Genomic DNA, 27,112 nt, shown 5'->3' with positions numbered 1-27,112 from the left:
CTTGATTCCAGCTTCTGCTTCATCCAGCACGGCACTTCTTGTGATGTACTCTGCATATAAATTAAATAAGCAAGGTGACAATATACAGCCTTGATGTACCCCTTTCCTGATTTGGAGCCAATCTGTTGTTCCATGTCCTATTCTAACTGTTGCTTCTTGACCTGCGTACAGATTTCTCAGGAGGCAGGTCAGATGGTCTGGTATTCCCACCTCTTTCGGAATTTTCCACAGTTTGTTGTGATCCACATAGTCAAAGGCTTTGGGGTAGTCAATAAAGCAGAAGTAGATGTTTTTCTAAAACTGTCATGCTTTTTAGATGATCCAATGGATGTTGGCAATTTGATCTCTGGTTCCTCTGCCCTTTCTAAGTCCAACTTGAACATCTGGAAGTTCACGGCTCACATACTGTTGAAGCCTACTTGGAGAATTTTGAGCATTACTTTGCTAGCATGTGAGATGAGTGCAATTGTGAGGTAGTTTGAGCATTCTTGGGCATTGCCTTTCTTTGGGATTGGAATGAAAACTGACCTTTTCCAGTCCTGTGGCCATTGCTGAGTTTTCCAAATTTGCTGGCATGTTGAGTGTAGCACTTTCACAGCATCATCTGTTAGGATTTGAAACAGCTCAACTGGAATTCCATCACCTCCACTAGGTTTGTTCATAGTGATGCTTCCTAAGGCCCATTTGACTTCACATTCCAGGATGTCTGGCTCTAGGTGAGTGACCACGCCATAGTGGTTATCTGGGTCATGAAGATCTTTTCTGTACAGTTCTTCGGTATATTCTTGCCACATCTTCTTAATATCTTCTGCTTCTTTTAGGTCCATACCATTTCTGTCCTTTATTGTGCTCATCTTTGCATGAAATGCTCCCTTGGTATCTCTAATTTTCTTGAAGAGATCTCTAGTCTTTCCCATTCTATTGTTTTCCTCTATTTCTTTGCATTGATCACTGAGGAAGGCTTTCTTATCTCTCCTTGCTATTCTTTGGAACTTTGCATTTAAGTGGGTATATCTTTCCCTTTCTTAGGGATGGATATTGAGTGAAGCTGCTAAATCAAGAGCAGAAATATTTTAACTTTTAAAAGCTACTTGGGGAAGCTTCCCTGGTGCTCCAGTGGCTGAGACTGCACACTCTCAATGCAGAGGCCCCAGATTCAAGCTCTGGTCAGGGAATTATATTCCACATGCCAAAACTAACACTCAGTAGAGCCAAATAAATAAATATTTTAAAAAGAAATGGAATGGCCCAGTGAGACCAAGTTACTATAGTTCTCATTGCAGTACAACTTTGAACAGGGTTGAGAGATTCCAACTCATCCTGAAAGAATTCTGTGGCCACACACCTGAATATTATTGGTCCATGGGCCTTGGTTTTAGATCTGCAAGAGGTGGGTTCCTTTACTAGAAAAATACACAATCCAGAAACCCAGACCATCCCTTGCCAGCTGGGGCTACCTTTGTGCAGTGATTTTCATGGCAGCCTACACCAGTTTCTCACTTGGATGGATGCCACTCACAAGCAGTTTGTAACAAGGAGCATGGAAAAAGGCCCAAGGTGAAAGTCATCTCATCGACTGTCTCAATCTTTTTAATGCTTCTGAATCTTTAGAGATAAAAATTGTTTTTCATTTCAAGTTTCATTTATCTAACACAAGTCAAGTTCAACATCTTTTCATGCTCCTTGGCATGTGGAATTTTCCCAAACCAAGGATTGAACCCATGTCCCCTGCATTCGAAGGCGGACTCCTATCCACCGTGCCACCAAGGAAGTCCTCAAATGTTTCTTGAGGCTATTGCCTCAGTTAATTGAGAATTCACATCTTTTTCCATATTTTCTTTTGAGTTGATTTGTAAAGTTCTTCTTATACGTTGACTACAATTATTTTGTTTAATATATACATTGGCAGTTAGTTCCTCCTAGTCTAGTCAGAGAAGGCAATGGCACCCCACTTGAGTACTCTTGCCTGGAAAATCCCATGGACGGAGGAGCCTGGTAGGCTGCAGCCCATAGCGTCGCTAAGAGTCGAACATGACTGAGTGACTTCACTTTCACTTTTCACTTTCATGCATTGGAGAAGGAAATGGCAACCCACTCCAGTGTTCTTGCCTGGAGAATCCCAGGGACAGGGGAGCCTGGTGGGCTGCTGTCTATGGGGTCGCACAGAGTCGGATACGACTGAAGCGACTTAGCAGCAGCAGCAGTCTATTGCCTATCTTCTAACTTTGGTCATACAGAAGTTTAAAATTTTGATATAGTCAAATTTATCACTGTTTTCCTCTATTGTTTCATTGTTTTTGGTCTTCTTAAAGAAGGCCTCCCCTACCTTTAGATGTCATTTTCAATGGCTGCACAACATTTCATTGTATAATTTGTGAAATTCTCTCTTACTACTGAAAATTTAAGTTGTTATATCCTTTCACTAATATAAATAATGCTATGTATGTGTTCAACTTGATTTTTAAAAAAATTTTGGCCATGCCACATGGCATGTGGGATCTTAGTTTCCCAACCAGGGATCAAACCCATGCCCTTTGCATTGGAAGCATGAAGTCTTCAGTTCAGTTCAGTTCAGTCGCTCAGTCGTGTTCGACTCTTTGCGACCCCATGAATCGCAGCACGCCAGGCCTCCCTGTCCATCACCATCTCCCGGAGTTCACTCAGACTCACGTCCATCGAGTCCGTGATGCCATCCAGCCACCTCATCCTTGGTCGTCCCCTTCTCCTCCTGCCTCCGATCTCTCCCAGCATCAGAGTCCTTTCCAATGAGTCAACTCTTCGCATGAGGTGGCCAAAGTACTGGAGTTTCAGCTTTAGCATCATTCCTTCCAAAGAAATCCCAGGGCTGATCTCCTTCAGAATGGACTGGTTGGATCTCCTTGCAGTCCAAGGGACTCTCAAGAGTCTTCTCCAACACCACAGTTCAAAAGCATCAATTCTTCAGCGCTCAGCCTTCTTCACAGTCCAACTCTCACATCCATACATGACCAGAGGAAAAACCATAGCCTTGACTAGACGGACCTTAGTTGGCAAAGTAATGTCTTTGCTTTTGAATATACTACCTAGGTTGCTCATAACTTTTCTTCCAAGGAGTAAGCGTCTTTTAATTTCATGGCTGCAGTCACCATCTGCAGTGATTTTGGAGCTCCCCAAAATAAAGTCTGACACTGTTTCTACTGTTTCCCCATCTATTTCCCATGGAGTGATGGGACCAGATGCCATGATCTTAGTTTTCTGAATGTTGAGCTTTAAGCCAACTTTTTCGCTCTCCTCTTTCACTTTCATCAAGAGGCTTTTTAGCTCCTCTTCACTTTCTGCCATAAGGGTGGTGTCATCTGCATATCTGAGGTTATTGATATTTCTCCTGGCAATCTTGATTCCAGCTTGTGTTTCTTCCAGTCCAGCGTTTCTCATGATATACTCTGCATATAAGTTAAATAAGCAGGGTGACAATATACAGCCTTGACGTACTCCTTTTCCTATTTGGAACCAGTCTGTTGTTCCATGTCCAGTTCTAACTGTTGCTTCCTGACCTGCATACAGATTTCTCAAGAGGAAGGTTAGGTGGTCTGGTATTCCCATCTCTTTCAGAATTTTCCACAGTTTATTGTGATGCACACAGTCAAAGGCTTTGGCATAGTCAATAAAGCAGAAATAGATGTTTTTCTGGCACTCTCTTGCTTTTTCGATGATCCAGTGGATGTTGGCAATTTGATCTCTGGTTCCTCTGCCTTTTCTAAATCCAGCTTGAACATCAGGGAGTTCACGGTTCACGTATTACTGAAGCCTGGCTTGGAGAATTTTGAGCATTACTTTACTAGCATGTGAGATGAGTGCAATTGCGCGATAGTTTGAGCATTCTTTGGCATTGCCTTTCTTTGGGAATGGAATGAAAACTGACCTTTTCCAGTCCTGTGGCCACTGCTGAGTTTTCCAAATTTGCTGGCATATTGAGTGCAGCACTTTCACAGCATCATCTTTCAGGATTTGAAACAGCTCAACTGGAATTCCATCACCTCCACTAGCTTTGTTCATAGTGATGCTTTCTAAGGCCCACTTGACTTCACATTCCAAGATGTCTGGCTCTAGATTAGTGATCACATCATCATGAAACCCCTCAACTTGATATTTTTAACATATATCTTAGTTCCTAGCAAACTTAGCATAATGGATGTTTCTTGAATTGGAGAGGGGATGCAGAACAGTTTTTCCAAACTGACTCAAGGTATGTTTAAAAAAATGTAATTTTTTAAAAAATGCAGCCAATGTCAACCAAATTGTTGGTGAATTAGCTGTATGAATGTACTTCTGCTTTAGCCCATCTAATCAAGAATTGGTGGTGGTGGTGGTGATGGTGATGGTTTAGTCACTAAGTTGTGTCTGACTCTTTGCAACCCCATGGACTATAGCCTGCCAGGCTCCTCTGTCCATGGGATTTCCCAGGCAAGCATACTGGAGTGAGTTGCCATTTCCTTCTCCCAGGGGATCTTCCCGACCCAGGGATCAAACCTGCATCTCTTGCATTGCAGGCAGATTCTTCACCAACTGAGCCACCAGGCAAGCCCAATCAAGAACTGACTTGGCCTCTAAAATCTAGGCATGGAAGTAAAGCTTCATCTTCCCTCTAAGGTTGCCCTTCCAAAGGGTATGACAACTACCTGGGATGGGACTTCAGCCACCTACCTGAGTCTTCCTTCTTACTGTAATTTCAGTTTTAGGGTGCCCTTTGCTTGGTGAATCTTCAAGATTTAACTCTGAGAAGGTGGTAAATGGACCTGAGAAGATGAGGTAGAGGGAAGAGAAGTCTCCTGCTGAGCTGCCACAGATCTGTGAGAGGCAGCTGTATTTCCAGCAGATGGAGGTTCATATGCCGGGGGTAGGGCTTCATTTCCAGCTGGTGGGGCTCCATATCCTGCAGGTGGGGCTCCATATCCTGCAGGTGGGGCACCATATCCACCAGGAGGGGCTCCATATCCCCCAGGTGGGGTTCCATATCCCCCAGGTGGGACTCCATATCCCCCAGGTGGGGCTCCATATCCCCCAGGTGGGACTCCATATCCCACAGGTGGGGTTCCATATCCCCCAGGTGCTACTCCATATCCCACAGGTGGGGTTCCATATCCCCCAGGTGGGACTCCATATCCCCCAGGTGGGGCTCCATATCCCCCTGGTTGGGCTCCATATCCTTCCCGTGGAGTTCCATATTCCCCTGGTTGGGCTCTATATCCTGGTGGTGGGGGTCCATAGATCACAACTGGATATGCTGAGAAGGAAAAAAAAAAAATCAGTTACTCATTTTTTAGAGCAGACAAGGAATAAGTAAGAAAGAGGTGGAAGATAAAAAAAATACTGAAGCAGACTGACACAGGAAGAGAATTCAGACAGAACAATGCAAGAGCCTTATCCTTCAGTCATCACCAGTTGGATGCTTTAACATTTCCTGTTGTGGAGGAATCCAAATTAACATGAAAATAACCTATAGTTAAATCTCTACATACTAATAGTTGTACACAAATACATACTTAACTCAGTAAAGTTTGATTTGATAATAATAAAAAATGCTCAATGAGGAATATGTATTTGGGAAATAGAGAAGAGATAAATTTTTAAAAGTCATCTATAATTTCATCATCAAAGACAAAAATTTATTATTTTGGTATATTTATAGGTAGGATCTCTGTTAATATTTTTTATACAGTCATGATTATGACAATCATATAATTTTTAAAAATCTGTCTCTTTTTACTTGACATTGTGAGAATGCTCTTTATATTATTTTTCTCTTTTTTTCCTGGCTGCTCTGCATGGCTTGTGGGATTCTTAGTTTCCCAACCAGGGACTGCATCTGGCCCTCAGCAATGAAAATGCCAAGTCCTAACCACTGGACTGCCAAGAAAGTTCTTTATATCATTAATGTATTTCACAGATTAAAATCTGGACAATATTTTATCATATGGATAAACGCCACTTATGATAAGTGCTACCTGATTGTCAGAGAGTTATGTTGCTTCCAACTTTCCAATTAATATTATAATAAACATGGATTTTATTTACTTCCTTGGCTACTGCTACTGCTACTGCTAAGTCACTTCAGTTGTGTCCGACTCTGTGCGACCCCATAGATGGCAGCCCACCAGGCTCCCCTGTCCCTGGGATTCTCCAGGCAAGAACACTGGAGTGGGTTGCCATTTCCTTCTCCAGTGCAGGAAAGTGAAAAGTGAAAGTGAAAAGTGAAAGTGAAGTTGCTCAGTCGTGTCCAACTCTTCGAGATCCCATGGACTGCAGCCTACTAGGCTCCTCCATCCATGGGATCTTCCAGGCAAGAGTACTGGAGTGGGGTGCCATTGCCTTCTCCATTCCTTGGCTACATTCCCAAAATGATTTAACTGTGTCAACATAAATGGATAACTGTCAAGTTGTTTTTCTATAATCCATATTTAATATTTATGCTATCTAGAAAAAAATTAAAAGAATCGTCATTAAGATGCTCAAAGAACAAAAGGAAAAATGTATATAAAGTCAAGAAAAGTGATATATGAACAAAATAGAAACATCAGTAAAGAGATAGAAAACATAACAAGAAACCAAAACAAACGAAGTTCTGGAGCTGAAAAGTGCAATAACTGAAATGAAAAATTCACTAGAGGGATTCAAATTCATATTTGAATAGGCAAAAGAAAGAACCAGTAAACTTGAATATAGAATAATAAAAGCTGTAGATAGAGAGGAATAGAAAGAAAAAGATTGACGGAACGTCAACAGAGCCCAAGGGACCAGTGGGACACTACCAAGGAGACCAACATATATCACACTGTGGAAGTTTCAGAAAAAGAAGAAAGAGAGAAAGATGTAGAGAAAGTATTTGAAGAAATAAAGACTGAAAACTTCTCAAACCTGATGAAACACATGAATATAAACATCCAAGAAGCTCAATAAACTCCAAATAAGATGAACTCAAAGAGATCCACACTGACACATTATAGTCAAACTTACAAAATAGAGACTCTTGACAGCAGCAAGTTCAGTTCAATTTAGTCGCTCATTGTGTCCAACTCTCTGCGACCCTATGAACCGCAGCATGCCAAGCCTCCCTGTCCATCACCAACTCCAGGAGTTCACCCAAACCCATGTCCATTGAGTTGGTGATGCCATCCAACCATCTCATGTTCTGTCATCCCCTTCTCCTCCTGCCCTCAATCTTTCCCAGCATCAGGGTCTTTTCAAATGAATCAGCTCTTCACATCAGGTGGCCAAAGTATTGGAGTTTCAGCTTTAGCATCAGTCCTTCCAATGAATATTCAGGACTGATTTCCTTTAGGATGGACTGTTTGGATCTCCTTGCAGACCAAGGGACAGCAGCAAGAGAGAAGTGAATAATTACATACAAGAGATCCTCAATAAGAAGATTAGCAGATTTCTCTTCAGGAATGTTGGAGGCCAGAAATAAACTGTCCAACAAGAATCCTATATCTGGCCAAACTCCTTTCAGATAGAGAAAGAAAGATGTTTCCAGATAAACAAAACCTGAGGGAGTTAATTACAACTAGACTTGTCCTGCAAGAAATGCTTAAGGGAGTCAAATGAAAGGACACTAGATAATAATTTGAAGCCATATGAAAAAATAAATATCTCAATAAAGGTAAATCACTGAGCAATTATAAAAGTCAACATTATTATAACAAAGGTTTGTAATTTCATTTTTGTTTTCTACATAACTGAAGAGACTAATGCATTTAAAGGAAATATTAGATTATGTGTTTGGGGACACAGTGTATAGAGATATAATTTTGTGATATCAACTAAAAGGAGTGAGAAGGAGGGCTTGTAAAGGTACAGAATATGTGTATGTTATTGAAGTTAAGATTGTAAAATTCAAATCAGTGTTATAACTTTAGGATGTTAAATGTAACCCCCATGGTAGGCACACCCAAAATAAAGCTATACAATATAAACAAAAGGAAATGAGAAAGGAATTCAAACTTTTCACTATCAAAAAATCAACTAAACCACAAAAGAAGACAGTGATGCAGAAAATGAGGGACAAAAAAGCTATAAGGCATATTAAAACCAAATAGTAAAACAGTAGAAGTACTTTGGCCACCTCATGCGAAGAGTTGACTCATTGGAAAAGACTTTGATGCTGGGAGGGATTGGGGGCAGGAGGAGAAGGGGACAACAGAGGATGAGATGGCTGGATGGCATCACTGACTTGATGGACATGAGTCTGAGTGAACTCCGGGAGTTGGTGATAAGACAGGGAGGCCTGGCATGCTGCGATTTATGGGATTGCAAAGAGTTGGACATGACTGAGCGACTGAACTGAACTGAAGGCTCCCATCATCAGTAATTACTTTAAATGCAAGTGGATTAAATTCCCCAATCAAAAGACAGAGATTGGCAGAATGAATGAAAATTCATGATTCAACTACATGCTATGTGCTTAAGAGACTTGTTCTAGATACAAAGACATAAATAAATTAAAAGTAAAGGATGAAAAAAGATATTCCATGTAAATAGTAACCAAAAGAGAGCAAAAGTAACTATCCTAATATCAGACAAAATAGACTTTACATCAAAATAGACTTTACGTCATTAAGAAATAAAGAAGAAAATTACATGTTAATAAAACGTTCAGTACAGCAAAAGAATATAACAATTATAAACATTTGCACAGCTGATAACAGACCATCACATATACGAAGCAAAACTGACAGAATTGGAAGAAGCAATTTTACAGTAATTGTTGAAGACTTCAATATCCCTCACTCACACTGATGGATAGAACAACCAGAGAGAAGATAAATAAGAAGTAGAGGATATGAAAAAGCACATCAAGCCAACTGGATCTAACAAACATAGGACACTCTACCCAACAACAGAATGCACATTACTCTCAAATGCTCAGTTGATCAGCTGTGTCCAACTCTTTGTGACCCCATGGACTGTAGCCCACCAGGCTCCTCTGCCCATGGAATTTTCCCTTCTCCAGGGGATCTTCCTGACCCAGGGATCGAACCTACATCTCTTATGTCTCCTGCACTGGCAGGCGGATTCTTTACCACTAGTGCCACCTGGGACCCTGGTACTCTCGAGGACACATGTGATATTTTTCAGAATAGACCATATATTAGGCAACAAATTAAGTCTGGATAGATTTTAAAAGATAGATGTCATACAAAGTAGCTTCTCTCATCACAAAGAGATTAATTTATAAATCAACAACAGAAGTAAAACTGGAAAATTCACAAATTTCTGGAAATTAAACACCACACTTGGGCTTCCCTGGTGGTGCAGCGGTTAAGAATCCACCTGCCAATGCAGGTGACGTGGGTTCAATCTCTGGTCCGGGAAGGTCCCACATGCTGCAGAGCAACGAGGCCTGTGCCCACACTCTCTAGGGCCCATGCTCTGCAACAGGAGAAGCCACTGCAATGAGAAGCTTGCAAGGAAGCACAATGCAGAAACAGGTAGCCCCTGCTTGCTGCCCAAGAGCAGCAACAAACACACAGTGTGGCCAAAAATGAATAAATAAATAAAAATTTTAAAATGGGCAAAGGACTTGAATAGATACAGCTCCAGAGAAGATACACAAATGGTCAACAAGCACGTGAAAAGATATTCAATACCATTGGTCATTAAGAAAATGCAAGTTAAAATTATAATGAGATATCACCTCACCTCACTAGGGTAACTTTAATATAAACAACTAGCAAAAAGAAAGGAAAATAACAAGCATTGACAATGATATGGAGAAATGGGAACTTGTACATTGCTGGTGAGAGTGAAAAAACAGTGCAGTTGCTGTGGAAAAAGAGTTTGGTGGTTTCTCAAACAAGTTAAACATTGAACTACCATATCACCCAATAATTCCAAACCTAAGTATGTACTCAAGAGAAATGAAAACTTATGTCTACAGAGAAACCTATATACAGATGATTATAACGGCTATTACTCATAATAATCAAAAGGTGGAAACAAGCCAAATGTGCATCAATGCACGGATGAAAAAACAAACTCTGATATAAACAGTGGAGCACTAGGCAGACACAGAGAGTGAAGCACTGATACATGCTACATCTTGGACAAGCCTTGGAAACATCATGTTAAGTGAGATAAGCCGAACGCAAAGCCACATGTTGCTTGGCTTCTTTTATGTGATATACACAGAACAGGCAAATCCAAAAGGACAAAAAGCAGATTAGAGGAAACCAAGAGACAAAGGAGAGGAGACAACTGGACTGCCAGCGAAGTCTTGGAAAAGTTTTGAAACTGGAGAGAGCTGATGGCTGCACAGCACTGTGATACCCTACATACCATTGAATTGTACGTTTTAAAATGGTTAATTGTATGTTACACAAATTTCAACCTAAAAACCTTTTTATAAAACCTTACCAATACTTACTTCAAAATTTTGAATGTCAGTTGATTAACACTTAAAGATTAAGGTAACTACAAAGGTCAGAAATAACTACCCATCAGTTGTGTACAAACTAAATGCTGATGGACATGCATGTCATCCTCCAAGGAAAACCCAAGAAATGGCCTGCATCTGGGGGTCTGTTGGCAGCCTGTTAGGAGACCTTTCGTGGTCCACCCACAGACTGTGAACCACACTTGAGAGTACTGATCTACATCTCTGGGGAACACGGCTCAGCATCTGTGGACAGACACAACTGTTACAGGAAAGGGTATAGGTCACAAAGCCCAGGATTGGAATCTTCAGTGAGGATGAAGGGCGTGGACAAGCATGATGGCTGTGCTTATATGAGAGAGGAATGCGGAAGTATCCAAGAGCACACATTTCTGCTCAGATTGTAAGCAGAAGTGACTTCCTACTGATGAGAGTTGCCCAATATCCTCCATATTTGTACATCAAAGTAAGCCTGAAATTGATGCTTTTGAACTGTGGTGTTGGAGAAGACTCTTGAGAGTCTCTAGGACTGCAAGGAGATCAAACCAGTCAATCCTAAAGGAAATCAATCCTGAATATTCATTGGAAGGACTGCTGCTGAAGCTGAACCTCTAATACTTTGGCCACCTGATGCGAAGAGCCAACTCAGTAGAAAATACTCTGATGCTGGGAAAATTGAAGGCAGGAGGAGAAGGGGATGACAGAGGACGAGATGGCTGGATGGCATCACTGACTCGATGGACATGAGCTTGAGCAAGCTCTGGGAGCTGGTGAAGGACAGGGAAGCCTGGCATGCTGCAGTCCATGGGGTTGCAAAGAGTCGGACACGACTGAGTGACTGAACAACAACAAAGTCTGAAATGGAAAGCCGGTCACTTACTGGCTTGCCACCGGGTTTGAATCTGGAAATGAAATCATGGACTCAACTATTTTCCAACCTCCAAAACTCCGCTGCTTCTCCTGCAGCAGAGTTGGAGGCAAGCTATCCGTGATTAGATCTGTGAGCCCTGGGCACACCTTTCCACCTCCCAGGAAGAACCTCCCTGCCATACCTCACCTGGACAAGGTGTCTGTGAGGAGCACACTGCAGCCCCTGGGACAGTAATTATGTACAGTCCTGAAGTGTCAAACCAGTAATTTACACTTCCAAGTGGAATTCCTCTGGCAGCTGAGAAGACAAATTTGGCAAAATAAGGGCTCTTTAATTCTTTTAAAACAGATATACAGCAACTATCAACCAAATAATTAACAGAGTTTTAACCAACATGTTACATAAGTGTCCGGCAATGCTCCCAGGATACAAGATTTAAAATATACTCTGTCCTTGTCCTCAACTGCATGCTTCCTGAAGACAGTGATTGTGTATATTTTCCTGTGCTTATTGAAGGCCTAGCATAACACCCACCATAATAGGGATTCAGAAAAAATTTTCAAGTGAAGATTCTATCAAGTTGTCAAGATAACTCCATTAAAGGCCAACATAATGGCAGTACCCTGCAGGTGGTGACTGCAGCCATGAAATTAAGATGTCTGCTCCTTGGAAGAAAAGCTATGACAAACCTAGACAGTGTTTTAAAAAGCAGAGACATCACTTTGCCAACAAAGGTCTATATGATCAAAGCTATGGTTTTTCCAGTTGTCATGGATGGATGTGAGAGTTGGGCCATAAAGAAGGCTGAGCACCCTTGAAGAATTGATGCTTTTGAACTGTGGTGCTGGAGAAGACTCCTGAGAGTCCTTTGGACAGCAAGGAGATCAAACCCATCAATCCTAAAGGAAATCAACCCTGAATATGCATTGGGAGGACTGATATTGAAGCTGACACTCCAATACTTTGGCCACCTGATGCAAAGAGATGACTCATCGGAAAAGACCCTGATGCTAGGAAATGTTGAGGGCAGGAGGAGAAGGGAGCGACAGAGGATGAGATGCTTGGATGGCATTGACTCAGTGGACATGAGTTTGAGCAAACTCTGGGAGAGAGTGAAGAACAGGGAAGCTTGGCATGCTGCAGTCCATGGGGTCATAAAGAGCTGGACATGACTTACCAACTGAACAACAACAATGACATTACCAAAGAAAGCTTCTGTTGGTCTCTGCATCTCTTTTATAAGGACACTTTAATGGTATTTAGTATTTGATGGTATTTGAGTAATCTAGAGTAATTCTCTCATCTCAAGATCCTTAATTATATCTGAAAAGCCTTTTTTTTTTTTTTACAAAGTAACATTCAAAGATTCTGAGGATTATATTTTCAGAACCATTGTCAACCTGCCACACTAATTTCTGCCCTATGGCATATGACCAGAAGCAATGTACACAGCTTCCGTGCCTGGCTCATGAAAACATCCCAGGTGAGATCTTTACTGTCTTCCTCACTCTGCTGACCACCCAAAGAGGCTGTGGAAGCCATGTGTTAATGATGAGACTCTACTACCCTGGGTCCCTGAAGGGCTGTGTGGAACAGAGGTCCCTTTAACCCCTGCTGATTGGCCTCTTTTTAAGGTTTATTTTGATGTGAGCCATTTTTAAAGTCTGTATTGAATTTGTTGCAATACTGCTTCTGTTTTATGCTTTGCTTTTTTGGCCCTGAGGCATGTGGGGTCTAAGCCACAGGCTAGGGATAGAACTCACACTGTCTGCGATGAAACGGGAAATTTTAACCACTGAACTGTCAGAGAAGTTCCCAACTGGCCTTTATATAAGCGGTAATAGTTGTTTGTTTAGTCGCTTAGTTATGTCTGATTTTTTGCCACCCCGTGGATTGCAGCCAGCCAGGCTCCTCTGTCCATAGGATTTCCCAGGCAAGAATACTGGAATGGGTTGTCATTTCCTTCTCCATCACTATCTTAAGTCACTGATAATTTGGGGTTTATCTGTTTCAATAGCTAGCATTATCTTAACTGGGTGGGATGTGCTCAGTTGTGTCCAACTCTTTGTGACCCCATGGACTGTAGCCCGCCAGGTTCCTCTGTCCATGGGGTCTCCAAGGCAAGAATACTGGAGTGGGTTGCCATTTCCTTCTCCAGAGGATCTTCCCAGCCCAGGGATCAAATCCACTTCTGTATTTCCTGCATTGCAAGCGGATTCTTTACCTCTGAGCCACCAGGAAAGCCCACCGTTAGATAGGATAATGTATTATTCTTGCATATGTCTATTTCCACCAGACCATGTGCATGTTAACTAGACTGGAGTTGGTGGTGGAAAGCAAGGGAGAAAGAAGAGCATTCCAGACAGAGCAAATAGCCTGAAGGCTCAGAGATGGGAGAGCAAGGTACAAAGAAGTCCAGCTGGATTGGAATACAAAAACTGAGAGAGTGAGGGATACAAAGTGAAGCTACACTGAATTAAAAGATTACTTGTATTCTAAGTTTGAAAAGAGTCCTCTGGTATATCTATTAGATCAGTGCTGCAGGACTTGACAGTATCTCTTCCCATGCTTTAGTCCCGTGAAAAATGAGAATTAAACCCAAGAAGAGCAAAACTATAGCCAGAGAGAAGACAAGAAGGCATGCCAGAGGAAGAAGAGCCAAGGTAACTCCACCAAAAACAAGAGTATTCAATGATGCAGCCACTTAAACGGACAAGAGACTATCCGAATGATTTACTATGGTAAAATCACTCAGGTGTCTGACTGTAAATTCCCACTAGATTGTGAACTTCTTCAGGTTATGTTCCTAGCATGTAGTAGGGTATTTGGTTCATAGTCAGTAGGCTCAGGAAATACCCACTGAATACATGTGAAATGTGGAGAAGGAAATGGCAACCTGCTTTAGTATTCTTGCCTGGGAAATCCCACGGACAGAGGAGCCTGGCAGGCTACACAGTACATGAAGTTGAAAAAAGTCAGACACAGCTTAGCGACTAAACAACAATGTGGGGAAATACCACCGTCCTGACCACAGAGGGCAGAAGTCTTCACTAGTTAACCATCCTATTCCAATTATACAGGCCCCCAAATCCCAAAGAGCTTGATATCTTTACCAGCATCACTCACCAGCAGAGGCAGCTTTTATCATCAGTTGGGCAAATTCGATGGCACCTCCTTTCCTGAAGGATAACTTAAAAACAGCTTGTCCTTCCCAGCCACCTGGGGGGAGAAATGGCAGACACTCACTAAGAGGCTGGCACGCTGGTAACAGAAGCACTGCCCAAAGCATGGAGAGAAGCGCCACCCAGTGGAGTCTGAATCTTAGACTTTCTACAAGCTTTTGAGAAAAAATACACTTCTGAGGGGGACACTTACCACCCGGAGCTGCCTGAATGGTTCCTTTAATGTAGTTGGGGGCAAAAATTGGTTGTTCAATGGTGCAGTCACTCATCAAGTCAAAGGGCATCATAAAAGAAAGCATGGGGTCATTGACTAAATGTGAAGTCACGAAGACCACCTAAGAAAGGAAAGAAACTTTGGGAAAGGAATGCGATTCGTCCTTGCGTTGAGACGTAGAAGAACAATTCTAAAGTCGAGGCTGCTTTGGCATTCTGGCCTAATTGAGAAACATCACAGATTTTCTTCCATCACTCTTCAACAAGGAAAATCTCCAAGTGGTAACGTTACAAAACATTTTGAAAGTCAAGGTTTAACCTCTCTCCCTTTTAAGGGAAATAAACGTAGAGTTAATTAGATCAAAGGAGAAGCAGAAATTACCTGTTATGGGACTTTCCTGGGGGTTCAATGGTTAGGAATCTGCCTGCCAATGCAGGGGACATGGGTTCAATTCCTAGTCCAAGAAGATTCCACATGCCACAGGGCAACTAAGCCTGTGTGCCACAACTCCTGAGCCTGAGCACCCTAGAGCCTGTGCTCCTGAACAAGAGAAGCCACTGCAATGAGAAGCCCGAGCACCACAACTACAGAGTAACCCCAACTCAGCACAACTAGAAAAAGCCCGGGCATAGCAATGAAGACCCAGCACAGTGAAAAAATAAATAAATAAAATAAATTAGATTAAAAAGAGAGAAATTACCCGGTATGAAGTGAGAAACAACGTTCCTTTCTTTGTGCCATTAAAGAGATGGGATTCCACTGGTTTCTGCAGGAAGCAGAGGTCCACATCCTCACACTGCTTCAACACACTGCAGAAAAGAAAGGCGGACAGCACGCGGTTTAGGAGTTATATGAAAAGACACAAACAAAGCTCTCGGTGCAGTTTCTAGCCTGGAGGGAGGTTTTTGGCTGCTACTGCTACTATTTTATTAAAATAGAAAGGAATTGAAATGATCTTATTCTCTGACAACTCACACTTGTCTTCCTCTTTATCACTGGGTTCTTTTTTTCTTTCTTTCTTAGCAAACCTAATTCTATTCTTAAAGTCCACTAATTCTTATACTTCTTGTGCATTTTATATAAAGCACTGTGTTAATGAAACTGTTTCTTGGACTCTGGTAAAGAAGGTGAGACATATGAAGTGAGCTACAGGATCCTCTGACATGTCTGCCATGTTCTCCCTTCACTCCTAACCTGAAAACCCTGGACCCATCCTACTCTTACAGAATCCTACTGGGGTTTTTTCTCTTTCTTAGTTTTATGTATATATATATATATATATATATATATATATATATATGCTATTAATATTTATTGAATGAATGAATGACAACATGGATATAAGTAATAATGCAAGAAAAACATGATATGCATCACATAGGCAGAACAAAATATCATGGCAGGTAGAGATCAGCTCTTGATAGAAGTAATTAGGAATGATTTTATAGAAAAATTGAAATTTGAGCTGATTCTTAAGAGATGAATAGTGTTTCATTGGGCAGAAGTGAGGGTAGGGGACAGTCCTGATGGGATGCAAACAGCATCAGTGGAAAGAACACTGTATACTTGGGAGCAGCCTACCTGCGTGAATTTATCAAAACATCATGGAAGTGTGATTAGGAGGAATAGTGAGATAAAGCTGGGCCCGTCCTGGGACCAGAGCTAGAGACATCATTCAACAGGCAAGGCAGAACTGTGACCTGCAGCTGTCTCTGCAGGTAGGTCACGTGATCAAGGAAATGGTGATATGTCAGAGGGATCCATTTAAGAACTAACATAGTCCTGATATGAGGTAATAAGAACTGGAATTAGGGTGATAGTATATGGCTAAAAAGTCCTTCTTAAAAGAGTATTAAAAAGTGGATGTCAGCAACAATAGTGGAACAGGGATCTCTAAAAGCCAGTCTAGAACTCTAGAATCTAATCAAAACTTGTAGCAACCAGGGGAATGTTTAATCAAGAAAAAAAATAAGAGCGTCAGTAAGAGCTTCGTGCACTTCAACTTAGGCCAGTACTCCTCCACTCCCTAGCTCGGCACAGCTCTGAAAACAGCAACCCACATTCTCAGTATAAGTACAAAGCGCTGGGGCGAGGGGAGAAGAACAGACCTTACTGTGGTTTTCTGCTTTGACCTGTCCAGGGGTTCCCTGGAGGACTAGCTCAGCATTCTCTCAGGATTAAGGCAGCTACCCAGGGCACGTTTGTTAAACAACACTTCAAAATGTGTGAGAGCTGTTAAGTGGGGCAAAAGATGATTTTGGGGGGCAAACAATAAAAAACTTAAAAGACAGGAAGAAAAGACTGGGGAATGAGATGCTTTGAGAAATAAAGGCTTTGAAAACCTCTAACATGTTCATGGGAATCTAGAAAGCATCACAGACTGGGTGCTTTCACATATCAGGGCTGGGTTGATGCTCAGAAGAAACCTGAGAAGGCTCTAGAACAGTTACCTCTGGCTGACAATGAGGCTCTGCCCAATCAGGAAGTAAAAATTAAGACAGTTTTACATTGCCTGACTGAGTGACAAAGACTGGCTCACACACACACACACACACACACACACACACACAGCCCATCTAGGATATATAAAGAACTCATACAACTCAACAACAACAAATCTAATTTAAAAATGGACAAAGGGATAACCAACAAGGACCTACTGTATAGCACATGGAACTCTGCTCAGTGTTACGTGGTAGCCTGGATGGGAGGGGAGTCTGGGGGAGAATGGATAAATGTATATGCATGACTGAGTCTTTTTGCTTTTCACCTGAAACTATCACATTGTTAACTGGCTATACCTCAATACAAAATAAAAAGTTTAAAAGAAAAAAATTCTTTCAAGGGACAGAGGATTTAAATAGACATTTCTCCAAAATAATATATAAATAGCAAAAAATACCAGAAGATGCTCAACATTATTAATCATCAGATAAGTGCAAATCAAAACCACAAATGAGATATCACCTCACACCTATTAGGATGACTACTATTGAAAAAGATATCCTAGGTGTTTGTGGCCTAGAATATTGACAGGTTGAAAATTCTGTGCACTCTTGGTGGGATTGTAAAGTGGTTCAGGCACTATGGAACAGTATGGAGTTGCCTCAAAAATTAAAAATAGAATTACTCCATGGTCCAGAAATCCTACTTCTGGGTATATGTCAAAAAGAATTGAAAACAAGGTCTCAAAAAGATATTTGTGCACTCATATTCATAACAGCCAAGAGGAGGAAGCAATCTAAAACTCTATCAGTGAATGGAGAAACAAAATGTGGTATATACATACAATGGAATATTATTCAGGCTTAAAAAGGAAGGAATATTGTCACATGCCACAACATGGGTGAACCTTGAGGACACTGTGCTAAGTGCAATCGCAGAGACAAAGACAATTATACGATTTCACCCACATGTGGAATCTAAAACAAAATCAAATTCATAGAAGCAAAGAGTATAACAGTAGTTATTGGGGGTTGAGGGGATGAGGAAAATGGGGAAATGTTAGGCAAGGATACAAATTTAGAGTTATGTAAGATGAGTAAATAGACCATTCAGGTATGACCTAAATCAAATCCCTTACGATTATACGCTGGAAGTGACAAATTGATTCAAGGGACTAGATCATGATAGAGTGCCTGAAGAACTATGGATGGAAGTTTGTAACATTGTATAGGAGGCGGTGACCAAAACTATCCCCAAGAAGAAATGCAAAGAGGCAAAATGGCTGTCTGAGGAGGCCTTACAAATAGCTGAGAAAAGAAGAGAAGCAAAAGGTAAAGGAGAAAAGGAAAGATACACCCTCTGAATGCAGAGTTCCAAACAATAGCAAGGAGAAATAAGAACACTTTCCTAAGTGATTAATGCAAAGAAACAGATGAAAACAATAGACTAGGAAAGACTAGAGATCTCTTCAAGAAAATCAAAGATACCAAGGGAACATTTCATGCAAAGATGGGCACAATAAAGGACAGAAATGGTATGGGCTTAATAGAAGCAGAAGAGATTAAGAGGAGGTGGCAAGAATACGCATGAGAACTATACAAAAAAGATCTGAATGACCCAGATAACCACGATGGTGTGATCAGTCATGTAGAGCCAGACACCCTGGAGTGCAAAGTCCAACTGGCCTTAAGAGGCATCACTACGAACAAAGCTAGTGGAAGTGATGGAATTCCAGCTCAGCTATTTCAAATCCTAAAAGATGATGCTGTGAAAGTGCTGCACTCAATATGCCAGCAAATTTGGAAAACTCAGCAGTGGCCACAGGACTGGAAAAGGTCAGTTTTCATTCCAATCTCAAAGAAAAGCAATGGCAAACAATGCTCAAACTACCGCACAATTGCACTCATCTCACACGCTAGCAAAGTAAAGCTCAAAACTCTCCAAGCGAGGCTTCAACAGTACCTGAACCAAGAACTTCCAGATGTTCAAGCTGGGTTTAGAAAAGGCAGAGGAACCAGAGATCAAATTGCCAACATCTGCTGGATCATTGAAAAACCAAGAGAGTTGAAAAACATCTACTTCTGCTTTATTGACTACCCCAAAGCCTTTGATTGTGTGGATCACAACAAACTGTGCAAAATTCTGAAAGAGATGGGAATACCAGACCACCTGACCTGCCTCTTGAGAAACCTGTATGCAGGTCAGGAAGCAACAGTTAGAACCGCACATGGAATAATGGACTGGTTCCAAATTGGGAAAGGAGTACATCAAGGCTGTATATTGTCACCCCGCTTATTTAACTTCTATGCAGAATACATCATGTGAAATGCCAGGCTGGATGAAGCACAAGCTGGAATCAGACTGCTGGGGAAAATATCAATAACCTCAGACATGCAGATGACAACACCCTTATGGTAGAATGTGAAGAGGAACTAAAAAGCCTCTTGATGAAAGTGAAAGAAGAGAGTGAAAAAAGATAGCTTGAAACTCAACATTCAAAAAACAAAGATCATGGTATCTGGTCCCGTCACTTCATGGCAAATAGATGGGTAAACAATGGAAACAGTGACAGACTTTATTTTCTTGGTCTCCAAAATCACTGCAGATGGTGACTGCAGCCATGAAATTAAAAGACGCTTGCTCCTTGGAAGAAAAGCTATGACCAACCTAGACAGCATATTAAAAAGCAGAGACATTACTTTGCCAACAAAGGTCCATCTAGTCAAAGCTATGGTTTTTCCAGTAGTCATGTATGGATGTGAGACTTGGACCATAAAGAAAGCTTAATGCATAAGAACTGATGCTTTTGAACTGTGGTGTTGGAGAAGACTGTTGAGAGTCCCTTGGACTGAAAGGAGATCAAACTAGTCAGTCCTAAAGGAAATCAGTCCTGAATATTCACTGGAAGGACTGATGCTGAAGCTGAAGCTCCAATAGTCTGGCCACCTGATGCGAAGAACTGACTCACTGGAAAAGACCCTGATGTTGGGAAAGATTGAAGGCAGCATGAGAAGGCATCAACAGAGGATGAGACGATTGGATGGCATCACCGACTCGATGGACATGAGTTTGAGCAAGCTCTGGGAGTTGCTGATGGTCAGGGAAGCCTGGTGTGTTGCAGTCCATGGGGCTGCAAAGAGTCGGAAACGACTGAGGAACTCAACTGAACTGAAGATGAATAAGTCTAGAGATCTAATATGCAGGCGTGAAGACTATATTTAATAATACTGTACTGAACACTGGAAATATGCTAAGAGAGTAGATTTGAAGTGCTTTCATCACACTAAAACAAAAAGGTAATTATTTGAGGAAATGAAATGTTAACTAACTTGACTGCAATAATCATTTCACTGTGTACATTACATTATTGTTATATACTTTATATACAATTTTTGTTTTTTAATGGTTAAGATAGTAATTTTTGTTATGTGTTTTTACCACACAAAAATGATGAACAAATTAGCCAAAAAGTGGAGGATATTTATGAACCAAGAAAATTCACCAAATACATATATAGTCAATAACCATAAGACAAAAATAATTTCATTAGCAATAAAACTTTAAAAAAAGATTTCATTATTTGGATTCCATTATCAGACTAGCTTCCCTGGTGGCTCAGATGGTAAAGTGTCTGCCTGCAACACGGGAGACCTGAGTTCAATCCCTGAGTCAGGAAGATCTTCTGGAGAAGGAAATGGAAACCCACTTCAGTACTCTTGCTTTGAAAATTCCATGGATGGAGGAGCCTGGTAAGCTACAGTCCATGGAGTCGCAAAGAGTCAGACATGACTGAGCAACTTCACTTTCCTTTCCTTTCCTATCAGACTGGCAGAGCTATCAAAGATTAACATTCAGTGTTGGCAAGGTGAAATTGGACACAAAGTATTAAAAAGAATGTAAATTGATACAGTTCTGTAGGGGGATTTTTCCAGTGGTCATGTATGGATGTGAGAATTGGACTATAAAGAAAGCTGAATGCAGAAGAATTGATGCTTTTGAACAGAGGTGTTGGAGAAAGATTCTTGAGAGTCCCTTGGACTGCAAAGAGATCTAACCAGTCCATCCTAAAGGAGATCAGTCCTGAATATTCATTGGAAGGACTGATGCTGAAGCTGAAACTCCAATACTTTGGCCACCTGATGCGAAGAGCTGACTCATTTGAAAAGACCCTGATGCTGGGAAAGATTGAGGGCAGGAGGAGAAAGGGTCGGCAGAGGATGAGATGGTTGGATGGCATCACTGACTCAGTGGACATGGGTTTGGGTGGACTCCGAGAGTTGGTGATGGACAGGGAGGCCTGGCGTTCTGTGGTTCACGGGATCACAAAGAGTCAGACACGACTGAACAACTGAACTGAAACTGAAACCGTAGGGGGAATTTGCAATAAATATATTTCCATTTATAAATATGTTAAATATAAAATATGTGTAATATTTAAAAATATTTTTACAAGGATTTTTATATAAATATGTAAAAAAAAATTTTTTAAGTCTATGTCCTCTGGGGACTTCCCTGGTGGTCCAGCAGTTAAGACTTCAAGCTCCCAATGCAGGCCTGGGTTCAATTCCTGGTCCGGGAACTAGATCCTGCACACCAGAACTAAAGATCCCACAGGCCACAACAAAGGTTTGTGTGCCAAAATCAAGACTCAACACAGCCAAATAAATAAAAATAAATATTTAAATAAATAACAAATAATAATTTTTTAAAAGTCTATGTTTCCTGACCCCCCAATTTCACTTTCAGGAATATGTCTGAATGGAACATTTTGACAGGTGAACAAAAATAAATCTTTAAGAAATTCACTGTGGCAATGTTTATAGCAATGACAAATTAAAACCAGACTTATCCCAGATAGTGGCTTGAGCAAAAATGTCTGCATATTGGAGTACCAGACATCAAAAGTAATGATGTATTAATAGATGCCAATACTGCAAAGCATTCTCAATACATCAGTAAATGAGGAAAACAAATTACAAAGCAGTCTGATAGGGGAAGGTGTGTGTATTTCCACAGGGGGATGTGCAAAAGGATACACATCAAAATATAAAAAGCACTTCATGTAAGAATTTGGAGTAATTAAATGTTTCCCAATTTTTCTAAATGGTATTACCTGCACATTTTAAAATATGGATTTTTTTAAAAAACAAAATCAGTATTTTCCTTTTTACCAGTACAGTCTGGCTCATACATTTATGACTTTTCAGCTGGGATCAGAAAAAAAATCTCCACATAACACAGCCAAGCTGTGATGAATTTCTTAACTGTGTATTGTGAATAGTCAGGAGAAGTCAAAATATAACCAATCTTCTTCCTCTCAAGCTATTTCTGTAGTTTCTATCCGAAAAGGTAGAGCCCTGACAGAGCTTTGCTTGCAGAGGAGAAAAAAAGAGACATAGTTCTCCTTTTCGAGGGGCAGCCAGCGTAGTGACATGAATACACACTACCAAAATTCAGAGCTCTCCCACATGCCTGACCATATGATTTTAGGCAAATTACTATTTGTTTCAGTTTTTCCACCTGTGACATGAAGAAAATCATACTGATCCTCATTGCAGATAGAGCAATTATAAACATAAAGCCCTTAGAACAGTGCCCCAATAAGGCGAACCATTGGAGAGCACAGAAAGGACTCCACAAAGATAATTCACATAAAATCAATATTTGTTATACTTTTTTTAAGACCACGCTTCATTCCTTGCCTCTAGCACACAAACAGAAAAGCAGAGAGACAAACTCGTAGCCCAGCTGAGAAGACACCCAAACACCAGATTAGAAGTGGCTTCCAGGCACAGAGCCACAGGCACACAGGTTTCAGTTCTCCAGGCCAGCGTGCAGGGCATCAGCATGGTGGGCAATCATCTCACTACTAGGAAAACTGAACAAAACAGCAGCCGTCCTTCAGGGCCAAGGGAGGATGTACAGCCTTCAGAGTGTATAAATCTGTCAGGAAAATATTCTGGGGAAGGAAGCATTGAAAAAACAGATCTGGACATCAGCACGATGTACTGTCTTAAAGGATCTTCCTGATAAATGCATTCAAAGCAATCTGGGTGTGTTTTGCCGCACCTGAGCACTGCATTGGGCTTCAGAGTCTCACTGCTAGGCGAGAGCAAAGGAAAATGAGGGCAAATCTGAGCAGAGAGAGGAGCATATTTAAGAACTGTTGGGGAGTTTGAACAGGACTCTTAACAGCCTGGGCAGGGGATTGAGGAGGAGAGTGAAGCAGGGGCCAAGGTATTGGGTTCAGTTCAGTTCAGTCGCTCAGTCGTGTCCGACTCTTTGCGACCCCAAGCATCGCAGCACGCCAGGCCTCCCTGTCCATCACCATCTCCCGGAGTTCACTCAGACTCACGTCCATCGAGTCCGCGATGCCATCCAGCCACCTCATCCTCTGTCGTCCCCTTCTCCTCCTGCCCCCAATCCGTCCCAGCATCAGAGTCTTTTCCTATGAGTCAACTCTTCACATGAGGTGGCCAAAGTACTGGAGGTATTGGGTAGGGAAGTAAAAATGGGCAACTCTGGGCTGAACCTGACGAGGCTGGAGGAAACAGGTGAACGGCAGGCACTGCTAGCACCACAAAGCCATGGGTGCAAACCCCAGGGCCCCCACGGGAGGTGAGAGAACATCACTCTTCCCAGACGTGTCTTCTTTTGGTCCCCATCTTTTCAAAAAAGTAAGACCAGCCATCTCCTTGATTGGGGATGAAGAAGAGAGGGGGCTTTTTGAAGTTCTGAGGGTGAAGAGAGGCCCTGGACAGTTTAGGATCTTTCTAGAAAGAGCCACACGCGTGCCTTTTCTACCTCCCAGCAGCCTGGGACCTTGTTGCCGTCACTCTACAAAGGTAGCTCACTCCTAACGGCACGGCACGGCACGCCACCCCGAGGGTCGGTGTGACTTCCCTTTCCTGCCACTGCACTTCCAACTTTTTTCTGAGGCAGCACACGGCTCACTCCCTGGGCACGTGCCCTTCACACGTGCGACACCCCTATTCCCGCCTCCGCCACATTCACATCCAGAACACCCGCGAGGCAGCGCCGGCTCTAATGGTCGGGGAAGAGCTACGCTTGCTATGAGCGCAGAAAAGGCGGGAAAGTCTCTGACTGGCTGAGAGTTTGTGCACCGCCAATTCTCCAGGCCTCTCCTCCCTCCGACAGCTCCACAGGCTTCCTTTCAGGCACCTTTCGCCAGTGGAGATGAGGGCCCCACGACGGCTCTCGCTGTGGCTCTGGTTCACTGCCATCCTGCCCAGGCCCCCTCCTGCCGCCCCGCAGATGGGAAGGGGCGGGGCCTGCGCCAAGCTGTTGGGCGGGGTTCTGAAGGGGAGGGCGGAGATTATGGCGCAAGGACCCGGAGTGAGTGAATGAGGCAGCTGGTCACGTGAGGGGCCTCCGTCAGGGGACCCAGCAGAGTCAAGGTTGAGACAGCCGTGAGGGGAAAGCGGGCAGGTCCAGGGGATTGGCTCCGCCTCCGGAGCGCCGAGGAGTAAGGGATGAGGCGGTGATCACCACAGCCAGACCCCGTCTTGGCCGCTGCTTTGTCGCCCCTGCCTAGCTGCCCCGCTGCCCACGAGTATGGACTTGAATTGGTCCTGTCAGGAATCAAAATTAAAAGCGGGATTTTCCTATGCTCTTCCTGACCCAGGTCAGAAAATTGTTGCCCTTTGGAGAAAAAGTTTGAAATGATTCCTCACTTCTCCTGAGGCGAGCAGAACTCTCTTCCCCCAGAGAAAGACTGAAATCAGAGCCAATTTTTTGTGAGGCAGCGTCCAGGAAATGGTGCAAGAGCTGGGTGAGGGGATCCAAGAGGGGATTTCGACCCTGAGTGAGTCTGTTCCAGCTCCAAGATGGAGAGAGCCTTTTGTCTCTCTGTCTCCCATCATACCTGCCCTGCCTCCTCCAAAGGGTGATACACTTTATCAGAGTTGCTCTTAAGACTAAAACGTTGTGTGTTTGCTTATTTCCTTGAACTTCACCAATAGCACCAGAGGTCTTCCAATAAAAGGATGTTAACGTCTGGATTACCTACCATCTATTTCATCAAATTTAAGATGTTGTCAGTTATAAAATAGGGGTTTCCCAGGTGGCTCAGAGGTAAAGACAGCCTACCAAGCAGGAGACACTGGTTTGATCGCTGAGTCAGGAAGATACCCTGGAGAAGGAAATAGCAAGCCACTTGAATATTCTTGCCTGGGAAATCTGGACAGAGGAGCCTGGTGGGCTACAGACCATGGGGTCATGAAGAGTCAGTTACAACTCAGCAACTAAACAACAGTTATAAAATGCACCATCTTAAAGTGTAACTCTTAAGGGGAAAAAGCTGCTAAATCTACTGACATATGTTGTAAGATGCATCCTGATTTCAGGAATATACACGTATACATATATTCTTAATTATGACTACCATAGGAATGGTGTGAAGCAGTGAAACAAACATCACACATTGCTCTCTAGGTCCTGTCCTGCATTGTAAACTAAGTATATAACCTTGGGCAAGATGATCATGCTTCCTAGCCTTGTTTCCTTATCTGTTTGAAGAAAGAAGTAGAACTCTGAGGTTTCTTTCAGCTGTAATATTTTATGTTTGCCAAGAAAAGAAAGAAAGTGAAGTCGCTCAGTCGTGTCCGACTCTTTGCGATCCCATGGACTGTAATCTACTAAGCTTCTCTGTCCATGGGATTTTCCAGGCAAGAGTACTGGAGTAGATTGCCATTTCCTTCTCCAGGGGATCTTCCTGGCCCAGGGATCGAACCCAGGTCTCCTGCATGGCAGGCAGACGCTTTACCCTCTGAGCCACCAGGGAAGCCCAACTGTCCCTCAAATCTTCTCACTTTTCTTCTCCTTGTGGCTCTAGTTCTGGCCCTCATCATTTAACTTGAATGACTCCAAGAGCACACTGACCTTGCTTCCTCTAGTCTTGACTCCTACCATTCGTTTATACCTTGAGATCATCATACAGAACGTTGAGGATCCAAACACAATTGCATATGGTTGTTGTATTCAAATTCAGAGAAATAATGTGCAGGTAGAGTTGTGTTATTTGCTGGCTATAGAAGACAGTGTAAACCGCATAGACAGGAAGGACTGACAAGTTCAAAAAAGATAAGAGAAAAGCTAGTGCTTTAAGTTTAAATTCTTAACTCTTAAAAAGTCTTCAGTGCAAAATAGGCAGGTTTCTAGCAAGATGGATCCACTCCTCTCACAGTTTTGGTTTTATGCCTTTGGAAAAAGGAGGAGGGAAAGCTCGGAAATTAATTGAATGAAAATAAGCATCGTTTCCATTGGAGGAAACAGGCTACATAGACTACCACATCCCTCAAGGTCATGTGAAAGATCTGTAACTTATTTTGGATACAAAATTCCAGGGAATAATGCCTGGCAACCAATTTCTTGCCAACTGAAGATGAACAAAAATTTTCCATCTCTAATTTCTGTCTCTGCTTCTTACCAACATGGTCCTATCTCACCCTCCACAGGAGTGAGATGATGTAATAGCTAATTTGGCCAAGGATAGAGGTGCACAAATAAAACACAGTTCAGACAGTTATTGTTCAAACAGCAATGTTTAGTTGTACAACACATAAAGTCTAGCAACATTTACACAACCAGTTTGAGTGTCTGTTGGCTTACTTTCAATTGGGAAAATTAACCATAATGTCACCAAAAGGTTGGCTGGGACTGGTAACATTTAAGAAATGGGTCGTTCTTGCATCCCCTAGGCTTGGGCCTCTTGCTCCATCAGGATTTGGTTGTAGATGAATGGCCCACAAGTCACCAGCCTTTGAGCAAGTTGTGTCCAGGTGGAAGTGGTCGGGCAGTGGGCAACGGGTAGTCCATAAAGACTCAGTGCAGGGGTGGGCAGTGGCAGCCAACATTCGCAAACATTCATGCATCTGATGGGAGGGCTTTGCCCTCCACTGGGGATTTTCCACCAGCCTACAGTGACCGACTGTGGCCAGGCTAATTCATTACTCACATTAATGGAGTGG

General features: G+C 42.3%; 1 protein-coding gene and 1 non-coding gene across 2 annotated transcripts; both read right to left on the bottom strand.

Moving 5' to 3' along the window:
- Positions 1–4,748: 4,748 nt before the first annotated feature.
- WBP2NL (WBP2 N-terminal like) lies at positions 4,749–24,367 on the bottom strand. The gene is made up of 7 exons (XM_068971549.1): positions 24,306–24,367; positions 15,379–15,487; positions 14,658–14,799; positions 14,409–14,501; positions 11,469–11,579; positions 5,135–5,263; positions 4,749–5,071 (listed from the first exon to the last, which is right to left on the bottom strand). Exons 1-7 carry the CDS (start codon positions 24,365–24,367, stop codon positions 4,749–4,751), a joined length of 969 nt encoding a protein of 322 aa, XP_068827650.1.
- Positions 24,368–25,853: 1,486 nt separating this feature from the next.
- TRNAG-GCC (transfer RNA glycine (anticodon GCC)) lies at positions 25,854–25,926 on the bottom strand. The gene has a single exon. It is a non-coding gene; the product is annotated as a tRNA-Gly (tRNA).
- Positions 25,927–27,112: the final 1,186 nt, after the last annotated feature.

The sequence above is a fragment of the Capricornis sumatraensis genome, chromosome 4 (genome assembly GCF_032405125.1).
Source record: "Capricornis sumatraensis isolate serow.1 chromosome 4, serow.2, whole genome shotgun sequence".
NCBI lineage: Eukaryota > Metazoa > Chordata > Mammalia > Artiodactyla > Bovidae > Capricornis > Capricornis sumatraensis.
This window is presented reverse-complemented; position numbering and strand designations above follow the sequence as displayed.

Excerpts from the sequence above, each read along its gene's own strand:
- WBP2NL (XM_068971549.1), bottom strand. The coding sequence starts at position 24,367 with ATGGCAGTGAACCAGAGCCACAGCGAGAGCCGTCGTGGGGCCCTCATC. Across the intron at positions 11,580-14,408 it reads GATAAAAGCTGCCTCTGCTG|CTGCCAGAGGAATTCCACTT; the intron begins GTGAGTGATGCT and ends TTGTCTTCTCAG. Across the intron at positions 5,264-11,468 it reads CTCACAGACACCTTGTCCAG|CATATCCAGTTGTGATCTAT; the intron begins GTGAGGTATGGC and ends TTTCCTTCTCAG.